The sequence below is a fragment of the Tachypleus tridentatus genome, chromosome 7 (assembly GCF_004210375.1).
Source record: "Tachypleus tridentatus isolate NWPU-2018 chromosome 7, ASM421037v1, whole genome shotgun sequence".
Taxonomy (NCBI): Eukaryota; Metazoa; Arthropoda; class Merostomata; order Xiphosura; family Limulidae; genus Tachypleus; species Tachypleus tridentatus.
Window position 1 is genome coordinate 47055454 of NC_134831.1, and position 12218 is coordinate 47067671.

The window sequence follows — 12218 nt, forward strand, 5'->3', positions numbered from 1 at the left end:
TTCACCTGATAAGACATAGTAATTCTAAAGTATGTGACTATAGTTTCAAACTGTCAGATTCCTAATAATCTAAAATAATTGTGAAAACTGATATGTCTTTAGTTTTGATTTATGAAAAACATTTTGCTCCCATTGGTAGTATATTCTAGAGTTAAGTAGCAATTTTCTTTTTTAATACAGCCAACAAGACATTGAACACTTCAGGGCTGAATTTGAACATCGCCAACAGAAGGAACTATCTGGTAAGGTAGAAAAAGATGATTCTCTCAGTCCTTCTCGTATTCCTGCAACCCCAGAGACTGAAGTTGAGGCTGACAAAAAAGATCCAGCCAGTCGATAATTATTACAAACTGTAGGAGGACATCTTGTTTCTGTTTGTAGCTTTAAAGGAGGGTGTCCTGTCCCTGGAATGTCTTTTTGTGCTTTAGAGGGTGTTGTTACTGAGCAGGTTTTGTCAAAACATAGAAGAATTCAGTCATAGAATTGTAATAACTGATGTAGTGGTTTCTTGTGGACTTGTACTGGCCTGCTGCCTGTTGTAGGACCTGTGTGTGGGAGACTTGGTGCTATATTTTTCTGGCTATACTGCAGTATTGCATAGCTACCAGACAGTTTTAACATGGAGGTAACATTCAACCCAGCAGCTGTCCTGGTTAAAGTGTATGATGTACCTAGTTTAGAGAACACCTTTTAATGTATTAATTGGTTGAATCTGTGTGATAATAAAATTAAAACTGGGGTTTATGGTGTTTTTCATCCAGGTGTCTTATCTGTGTGGTATAAAGCCAAATCCCACCTGAAAATGATTGTTTACATGTTTGTTAATAAGGGTGTACAGAAGCTGTTCCTGGATTCTTTTTCTGTTCCATAAAAGAACTTGCAGAGATCAACCTTTAGATTAAGTTTGAATTACTTGCTAGGCCTTTAAGAAAAGATATAGGTTTAAAAATATATATCAATAATATATAAATTGTTGGTTCATATTTGGTATTTTATGAGATCACATTTTTTAGAAATTTGTCATTACCTCATACAAAACTGTTAATTCATGATAGTTTAAAGCATCAGTTTTGGTTGGGAAATATTATGAATATCCATAAAAGAAAATTATTCAGAAAAGGAATTCAGGAAACTTTTTTCTCTCATTTGTTGAATAATGCATAAAATCTAATTTTTACCAAAGCGTACAAAGGTATCTCTGCTAAGTGCATGCACTACAGGTCCATTCTGACCTCTTTGTACTCTTGACTGGTGGTCATTGTGTTTAGGAAGAAGGTTGTAGACTGACAGTCATGTTGTGTATACATATGAAAACTAAGTAATTAGATCAAGCATTTTTTTAGTAATCAGTACTAGTATTGTTATAATCAAGAATTAGAAATGAAACTAGAGTTGCTCTATTCATAAAAGTAGAAAATTGCAACTTGATAAAACCTCTTGGAGGTTAGTTTTGTGACAGCATTTGTTTTTTTATTCTCGTATACATACTGTTTATTAACATGGAATTTCTATCGTACTTTGTTACAAAGTAAAATACACTAACTATTACAGTATTGTTTCATGTGAGAAACTTTTCCTAATTTAAATTAAGTTTTCATAGTTGCTCAAATTTGTTTTTGCACTTGTAAACTATTAATTGTATTAGATAAAATACTTTCATCTTATTAGTTCTATGTCAATTTCCAGTAAATACACATGTACTAGATTAAGATTAGATGAACTGGCTTACCATCTAAATTGTTAGTGCATCTGTAAACATTGTAAAAGATAATAAGCATATGTAATTGTGATTAAACATGTATATATATACAAGTCATTTTCACATAGTACAGCACTATGTACTACATTATTACAACTGAGGGTGGTAAACAAAATTCATTACTTTATTTTACGTTTCTTAAACTTACTCAGTTTTCTGTGGATGTAGATGAGTTTTTCAAGCATATATGTAAACAGATTACCCAGAATTGTCATTTTAACAGATTGTATAAAATTAGATGTTGTAGTGCAATACCATTCTAATGTTTGTTTGAAGCATTTTGGTTACTCGTGGCATGTTTATGCTTTTGTTCTGAAAAATACAAAAATGATTAACATTTTCAGATAAATTGTACAATGCAATTATAATAACAGTAGATGCTAGGAGGGTGAGCATTTGTGATGGCTAGTCAGTTGTACCTCACCTTCATCCATCAGTAATCAAAATATTTACAAAAAGTTCTCGAATGACTTAACTATTTTAAGTTTTGAATATTGAATTCCTTTAGTATATTTTGTTGGTTAATCTGCAGTGAGATATTATTTCTAAAGATGTAATATTGTATTGCTTCCAAAATAGATTAAAGGTTGTATGTGAGTTTGAATTTTGTTTATTAAACTATATGTATACTTGAGGAACTTGTCATATCTAGAATGTGATTAGCTACATATTAATGAGTATCTCCTTAATAAACTAAGGTATAGTTTTTCCAGACAGCCTAATGGTATAGATCTGAACCAGCTTTATTCCAATATGATTTACATGCATTAATAAAAATCTTGAAATCTCAAGGTTTACTGTAATTCTATCCATTATGTACTGCTCAAAAAACTGTACCTGTTTGTGTAGCACATCTAGAAGCATGTGACAACACTGCATATTAGTCCTATAATAAATGTGATAAACTATCAGCTTATACATTGTATAATCCCTGTATTGAAGTCTTGTTTGTTTAAGCAAAAATTACAGTAATTCATGAACTAAGTTATACTTTACAGCTATAAGTTCTGTATTATAACTGTTAAAGAAACAGAAGTATTAGAAATGCTGTTTTTAAGTGAATAGAGGTAAACCTGCCACTTTTTTGTTTTTACACAAACAATTTCTTGTAATATGTAATGTTAAATGAAATGGAGCATTTTATGCACTATGAACCTGTTAGAATATATATATATAGTATATGAAATTTTGAGAATTTTTACTGGGTTTAATATTCTGGTTATTGTACAGACTTTTGTATATTTTGTAGAAGTATGTAATATCTTTGATTTGGCCATTTCCTTGCATTTTTTACTGTGCATTAAAATACTTTTATTAGCAAAAAAAAAGAAACTAACAGAATTTCAGGAACAGTGAAGATGAAAGATTGTTAGAGTGACTATTTGATCAAATCTCGTATTTAGCAGTTTTATATGAAAATTTTTGTACATTAAACTATTAAATTGCAATAACAATTCTATTTTGACTATAAACTTCATGAAAAATACATCTGGACACTATATAAAATGAATTTATATTTGAGCAAATTTTCTCAGTTAATTGTTCCTTTCAACACTTGCACTATATATATTTTCAAAGTTACAATTGTAGTATATTTAAGTTTGAAATACTTTTTTAATACATCGTGTAAAGTTTCATTAAAGATAACAGCATTGAATTATTGATTTAAAATATGCCCAATAAGTAAACCTGATACTTGTTTCCACAATCAGTATAATGTACACTTTATAAATCTAGTTACTGGTGGAAGATTTAGAAATTGTTTTCATAGCAATATGCATACAGGCGGTTGTAAATATATCATTAAAGAAAGAGGTAGTTTTAACAACTGTTTCTCTGTGAAAAAGTTGGTATTCTAGTGACAGCAAGCTTATATTAGCTGGTAATGTAGGAGGTTCAGTTTTAACTGACAACAGTAATTTTTTTCATCAACTGTAATATTTAATGTTTTACTACTAACAAATTAAGATTTAGAAGGTAAAATGAAACTGTTAAGTTCCTAACTCTATAATCTGTATTGTGGCAACCTAAAATAATACAGCATAATTGTTTTATACAAATGGCTGTGAAGATTCTTCTTGTATACCAGCAATCTTGTTTTGTATAGTTAATGCATCCCTGAAAAATGTGTTAAATGAAAACATTAAACAAAATTCAATTTTCCATTTGAATGTGTGCAAAAGGGGGATGTTTCTGACCAAACATTTTCTGGGAATAAAAACTTCTAAATATTTGATACGTGAACAAAGAAGGAATGTATAAAACATAAGTAAATCTGAAAATAAGAGCGTACCAGTGTTTAGGGCATAAAGTAATGTAGTTTGATGCTTCAGACTTTATACAAATTACTTTATTTCACAGTACTTTGTTTTTTCATTTCTTTTTCTTTAAATAACAGTACTGTGCAATGTTATAACCTCATATCAGCAAACATTTATCAAATTAAGTTGAAAAATGCAGTTGGTGATGTATAATAGTTGCCTAGCAAACTAAAATGTAAAGAAACTTTGCACTGTTCTGTGACAACTTTTAGAAAATATGCAGGAGGAAGAATCAAAGAATTATTGCTTAGCATGCATGATTAGGGTTAAATCTTCCTTGTTCATTAATTACAACTTTTCAGTAGCTATTGTTTACAATGAATAATGCTTTAAGTTTATAGAATACTGTACTTATAATTAATTTTGAAATAAGCAAATTAATGTAACTAATACTGGTATTTCTACAGAATGATGCTGCCATGAAATAAACTGAACACAGGGAGTGCTCAAAGCATACTCAGCTACATTGCAGAATCCAATTTTCTGTTTAGAAACTAGTATTAAATTAAAAATTACGATTGCAACTGGATGTACTACAAAAAAAAAAAAGTTGCCTAATATACAAAAATGCTTTAAATCAAAAATATGCCAGTATAAGGTATGCTAAATGACTGATGCTGGTATTGGGGAAGTACCATCAATTTGTTAGCATTTTGTATAAGTACAGAAAATCTGTTTCGTCATGAATTCTAGTTTCATTTTACCTTTAGATTTACTGTTCAGCAGTCAATATTATAACACTTCTGTTTCCTAGGTGCTTCTATGTGCCAAGTTCCTTGATGCAAATTTTAAAGATACCCCTTTATTTATTTTATTTTTTGCTACCTAATCACATTTAAAATTGCAAGCAACTAAACTATACCTCTTTAGTCAAGAGATCAACTAAATGTTTAAGGCCCAGGAATGTTTCACATGAATTACCCTTTTCACTTTTTAAATATTTAAAGCTTACTGGCTTCAAAAAATACTATCCACTTGTTATTGTATTGATGAAGGTGCAAAGGTTTTGCTGTTTGTTACTAAGAGAAGTTAATGTGTACAACAATAGTGCTTTTATGAATACATGTATAATTATTAATCATTAGATACATGCTCAAAAAATATAACATGTTCTGTATGTCTGTTTTTTGACAGTGGGAGATTATTCAATAATTATGTAAATTGTACTATTTGTTTATATAAAACCCCAATTAGAAACGTTAAAATTCAACAATAATACACAAGTAAAAGGTCTGTACCTTGCTTTTATATATGAACTAAATTAAGGGTTAGAATCTTAGTTTAAGGTACAGAATTTTGTTACTATCACAAGATACTTAATAAGTGTGGAGAATGTATGAAAATAATTTAAAATCTTCCAATACCTGATGTGGGCAGTTGCAATCATTGACAATAAACACACAAACTCTATGGCCATGACTTTTTAATATGCTAAATTACTTTCTGTGAGAACTGCATGATTCAATGCAAGTCACTAGAACTCCTGTTCCTTTATATTTTTGTAGACTCTTAATATTGTTTTATTTTTTAATGATTTGTACAAGTGTTTGAGCTTTGTTAGTTATAATCATGAACTTGGTAGCATGTTAGAGCTTAGGATGTTTGATTTATCTGTAAGATCAATTTGAATCATCAACTGAACATGGATCAGTTTGTTCCAACTGGCATTTTGTCTTTGTTTTTTGTTGCCAGAAATTAGTCATCTCGGGTGTACTGTGAATTCAACCACTATGTGGAAATTACTGTCTATCCATCCTGTGCTCCACCACCACATCTTTAGTGTTATGTGTAAAAGTGTTACTAGTATATGATTGCTGTGTAGATGTTCTGTAGTAGTAGACATTCCATCAGGATTTTCTAATTGTTGATTCAACCCAACTATAGAACTTGACATAAGTATGTTTGGACTAGAAGTGTATGACAAGAAATTGCAATGATGTATAACAGATTTTCAAATAAAGTTTGAAATAAACAACTTAATCTTTGCATCTATTTATAGTGAAATTGTCAGATTGGGTTTAATACTTAACACTTTCATACTTCATATAAAAGTTAACTTTAAAATTTTATACTCTGTTTATGCATTCCTAAGCAACTTTATGCATTAAGCAAGTTTATTAACTAAATCATGTTCATTGACCAGCAGTGTATATAGTAATTATTAATTGTACCTTTGTATTTTTTACTTGATTGTTCAACTGCCACAAAATGCTTTCAGGTACTTGATGATACAAGCTTGTCAAAATATTGTACATTTTTAATAGTTTTTTTCACTACTCAAGCCATTTCTAAACATTATTGATATTTGTTTGGATGCTGAAAATTTTATAGCTGTTATAGTTTGGTTTTAAGCAGCTTGATCAAAGGATGACATGGCAGATCACAGGAAGTTTGGTCTAACTTCTAATTACTATTGTTTGAATTTTATTATTATACATACACACTTGAACTTTCCTAACTTCAACATACACTATATATCTCAAGTATATAAATACACCAGTCATTTATAAGCAATAAAGGTCTTGATCTTTTAAATACAAAACATATTTAAATTCATGCTGAAAAGAAACTTTAGAGATAATACATTCTATTTTACTAAGAAATCTTTCATACATAATTTGAAATTAGGGATATATTAGGAGGACAGTATGTGTCTAAAATGTTGCCATGAATTGTTCTCTTACATTCTAAAATGTTACAATCTTAGAATTGATTTTACCCAAAATACCAAAAACCAGTTATAGTTGTGAAGAACATATAATTCTGATACCACTGCAAGCAATGGCTTAGTCTTTCAGGAGTAAGTGGAAATTAAAATATACTGTGTATGTTGTGCAAGTAATATTATACTAATAACATTGTTTGTATATAATAATAAAAAGGTGTGTCTCCAAGAAGAAAGAACACAAAGACTCAAATTTTGCACCAATATTAATTGATCTCTGAGGGTGTGCACCGAGGTATTAATTATCTTTGTGAATGTGCATCTTTTTAATGAGGTAAACTAGCAAAACTACACAGAAAAGAGTTATTTCCCTATATAACAACTACAAATTTTTAGGAAAGTCAATGCATATTGGTAACAAAGTGTTAAAACATTGGTTTTTATGTTATGTTGCTAAGTAAGAAAAGTATATAGGTTATACATTATGCTAAAATAGGCTCAGAATACACACACTTGCATAATGATGTAGCATAGGAAGACTCAAGTCTTTACCATTTCATTATGAGTTTGGCCCTTATCATACCACCAGCATTGACAGTCATGTATGACCCATGCATTTCTCACAAAGGAGCCCATATGTGGTGTAGCATATAATATATCAACTTAATAAATTGAGCAAAGTTGGATACTTTAGCTTGTATAACAACATCTAATATATAATAAAGCGATTGCATTTTGGTAACAATGCTTTCCAGTAATGGCTTTTATGTTATGTTATTTAGCAAAAAAAGTGTAGTCTAATCTTGTTGTTATTATATGTATTTGAAATAAAAATATGACATATAAAAATGACAAAATTGGGAAAATATTTGTTGATTTCTTAATGTATGGTTTCCATTTATTAAAGAGATTTTTTTCTATTACAAGTATTTATGATATAACAGAAAATACCTTAATTCAGAAACAATTTAAGATTAACAGTGCACAGGGGCAATCCCTCAAGGTTCTAGGTCTCAACCTGTAAAGCCCATGCTTTCATCATGATCAGGGCATGGGAAACCGACTAATACATAAATCTAATAAGTTGTGTGAAGCCAAATAATTTTGCTAGTTGTCAGTATAAACATCTTTAATATATTCTTCTTTCACTCAGTATTTGTACTGTTGTCTCCAAATATTATAATATGTATATACACAAACACACACAGATATAAAGTTTTAAAAACTGAAACTGACTTAAAATATTAATCATTGAAATAAATTCATATTTCATTTAGGTTCTTCAGGGATTAGTTTCTTCACCGTAACCACGTAATTCACAGGGATATTAAAAGTGATAACATTTTACTTGGAGAAGATAGTGATGTAAAATTAAGCACGTTTTTAGACCAGGGGTTCGTGGAGGTCAAGACACACACTGTGCGTGTGTCCATTCTATTCACCCCACTTGTATGATTCGTGACGTCATGCTTCACTTAGCCATCATTGACTGTAGCTGATCACGTCACATCACTTGGCCTTAATATCTGTGCTGCAGAGATCTTCGTGCGCTTAACAGTCGACTTGTGACTGCAGTAAATGTGCGTCATTTATATATTTTTTCCTAATCTTTCAATCCCTTCATACTAAATATGTCGAGCAAAAACAGAAAGTGGTCGGACGAATACGTACAATATTGATTCACGTGCAATGCCAAGTTGAGCAATTCTAGTCTAGCACTGGCAAAACTAAGAGAACACTCTCTAAAGCTGCATGGAGATGTGAAATACAAGAACACAACGCTTGCTGAATGCAAGGTAAAGAGAGCCAGGTTTGATGAAAAGGCTACTTTACCTGTTCTCGGCTTTGTACCCATCGACAAACCGATCCTCACAGCATCGTACGAAGTTGCGTACTTGGTCGCAAAGCAGGGCAAACCATACACCATTGGTGAAGCACTCTTAAAACCAGCTGCGTTGAAGATAGCGAATATCATGCTGGGAAAAGCTGCTGAAAATACGTTATTCCAAAGTCCTCTTTCAAATGACATTATCAGCAGCAGAATAGATGATATGAGCGATGATATCTTGGTTCAAGTAGTTTCGGATCTAATTTCAAGCCCAGCAAAATTCAGCCTTCAACTCGACGAGACCACCGACGCTTCCAATTAAGCCAGCTTGTTGTATTCGTGCGCGATGTGAAGAACGACAAGATAAAATATGATTTTTTATTTTATAAGCTTCTTACAACAACAACTAAGGGAGCTAACGTGAATAAACTTGTGGATAACTTCTTCAGAGACAACGATCTTTCGTGGGATATGGTTTCTGCAGTTTGTTCGGACGGAGCTCCAGTCATGCTGGGATGAAACTCTGGTTTTGTTGTGCTGGTGAAAGCTGATGCACCACACATCATTGTAACGCACTGTGTTCTGCACAGGCATGCATTGGCAACAAAAACCTTGCCTTCAAAACTGGCAGAAGTATTAAAAATTGTAGTGGAATGTGTGAACTTTTGCAAAATAGTGCCCTGAAGCACCGCATCTTCATAGAGATGTGTAATGAAATGGGCTCTGAATTCGAGGTACTTCTGTACCATTCTAACGTTCGGTGGTTATTCTGGGAAGGGTGCTGAATCGCGTTTTTGCCATGCGTGTGGAATTAGCCCTGTTTTTGCGAGAGCACCAACATTATCATGCAGATTGCTTCCAAAAATCTGAGTTCATTCTCAATTTGGCATACATGGCCGATATCTTCAATGCTCTCAATCATCTCAATCAACAGATGCAGGGTGGAGTCAACATCATCGAAGCGTAAGAAAACCTAAAGGCTTTTCAAAAAAAGCTACCGTTATGGAAACGACGAACAGAAAATGATAGCTTCGCAAACTTTCCCCTGCTGGACGACTGTGCAAGTAAGATCGAAGATGTATCTGAAATCGGAGACATTTCTGTACCCGGAGAACTGAAGCAAACAATTGCCATGCACTTAGATGAACGCGCAAAATCTCTCGACGAATACTTACCCACCAGAGAGCCATTTCCAGCATGGGTGAGACAGCCGTTCACGTTTAGTGTTACGACAGCAGATGTCAATAATGAATACCTCGACGAAATCATTGAACTTCAGGAGAGCCAGGTTCAACAGCAACTTTTCAGAGCAACAACGCTCTCAACATTTTGGTGTCACCAAATCATAGCGTACCCTCTTATTGCTAAAAAAGTCATTGAGATACTCATTCCGTTTGTTACAATGTATCTTTGCGAGCAATCCTTTTCAAAGATGATAGATATAAAAACGAAGAAAAGCAACAGACTTTGTTGCGAAAATGATATGAGAGTGGCACTTGCCAAGGTGAAGCCGCGCGTTTCTGATCACGAAAGGCAACAGCAAAAGTCACATTGATTTGCAGTAAATATTCATTGAGTTATGTTTTTGTTTTTGTGCGAAATTCATGTTTTGTTCTTTGAACACAGTGATATTGTGAGCAACTGATGCGTGGTTCATTTTGTGCACTAATAAATTATCTACTTATGTTTTGAATTTGAAAAAAATCATTTTATTTTTCCAATTACGAAGGGTTAATGCAAGTACGAAACTTCCGGAGTTCAGTACCTCAAACAAGGTTAAGAACCACTGTTTTAGACATATGTCTTTGTGAAATGTGCAGTTCCAAATATTTTAGCTTGTTTGTAACAAAATTTCCTTTTAGAATAGATCAACTGACAATACATTATCTTTGCAGTTTTATTGAAATCAAAGCTTTTGCTAGTGTTTGCCAATTGGAAACAAGTTTCTTAAAGTGATGGTTTATTTTTGAAAAAGCAAGAATATTTATGTGTGTACATACATATGTATTTATATATATTAATAAAAAGCAACATTTCTTTCAAGGTTTTATAAGCCACTTATATAAACACAGAACAAATATAGAAATTGTTTTTAAAGTCTGTTTGTCAACACTTTACTTATTCAAGCTTCTGCATTTAAGAAAACAAGCTAACTGTGGATGTTTTTCGTGTTTTTTTTTCTCTCTAACATTCCTCTTTTGTTTATTGTGACTGAACATCAGAATATAACAAAAATACATTTTGGGTGTATCTTTTGTAGAACAGTGGTTTGCAACCACAATGGACAAACTAAAGGATAAATATAGAAGACAGAACACGTTCGGTAAACTTATATAACATTTCAGTGGTTTACAACTAAGAATTGTTCAAGAAGTTATAGAAAGACTTGTATTTTATATTTATTTATTTTTTCATGAAGCTCTTTATGATAAAGTATATGTAACTTTTTTATCAGTAGAAATTTCAATCCTGAAGACATGCTTACAGAGGAATGGTTGAAAATAAATTATTATAGAGCCTCATACAGTTCTTGTTAGATTTACAGACTTATACAACCTAAACTGTTTATTTTTTAAACCATCATAAATTTCATCGATGCTCAGAATGGTTTACTCGTATTTCAGTGCAACTTGTTCCCTTGTTTATGCAATTCGTGTTGGTAAAAATGTGTAGTTTAATATATGGAATTATTAACTCTTCATTTGTCAACATGTCATTAGAGTGCTGTACGCTTTAAAAATATATTAAACTCATAGAGACTAATTTTATAAAATGGGCATAATGTAGAAAATACATTATTTTGAACAAATATTTTTATTTTACACACAGAATTTTTTGTGAAACTTTTTTACGTCTTCTAGTGTCAAAGAATGTGTAACGTATTTTATATATTTATTTTTAATATCTGTGTTTGTTTCTGTTTAATATATATATATATAGAAATACATGTAACGTGTATTATTAAATATGTGTTGCAAAAGTCCCACCTGTTCTCTGTATTTGTAGATTCTCTAGCATAAGTATAACAATGTGTGAATTGTGTATGTAATAAATTTGTGTTGAGAAAAAAAATTGTATTAATCTTGTTTGGAAATATCATAAATTTGATACGTATTGACATTCAATTAACTTCTAAAATCAAATTACAACTTTTGACTATTTCAAACCATAATACATAACATAATAAATCGGAGACTCATCTGAGATAAAGTATGATACGCAATATAATAAAACATAGTCAAAACTCATTCATTCATCAAAAATTAAATATTTTCATACACATGTTTGAATGACTTGTAAGAAGCAGTTTACAAAGCCAGCATCACTCTAACAAAAGTAGGTTAATAGAGTATGTTCACCAGATTTCTCCAAAGTAGCAGTGTATTGTGTACAAAATAAGCCAATAAAGGAAAATAAATATTTCATTAAAAAAATTATACCACGAACAAAATGAGCAGATTAACAAATATCTTCTACTTTGTTGAATATTTGTAACATTTATGAAGTACAAACACACAGCAATTTTCTAATTTTGGATATAAAGAGTACCATAATTTTCCATTTTAGCTATGGAGAATTTGAAAATAATATTAATTTCTTTCTGTCAGGTAAGAATTTTTTTATAAATTGGGAATAAAAGAAAAG

The 12218-nt window shown here is 31.3% G+C and overlaps 1 protein-coding gene across 6 annotated transcripts in view; it reads left to right on the forward strand.

Annotated features, from left to right (window-relative positions):
• LOC143255585 (clustered mitochondria protein homolog) overlaps window positions 1-6055 on the forward strand; it is a 100403-nt gene extending 94348 nt beyond the window's left edge. For all 6 annotated transcript variants that reach the window (XM_076511462.1, XM_076511465.1, XM_076511464.1 and 3 more), the window contains exon 35: window positions 181-6055. In XM_076511462.1, the coding sequence (XP_076367577.1) occupies window positions 181-340 (160 nt within the window). In that variant the 3' untranslated portion in view covers window positions 341-6055. The remainder of the gene's footprint in view (window positions 1-180) is intronic.
• Window positions 6056-12218: the final 6163 nt, after the last annotated feature.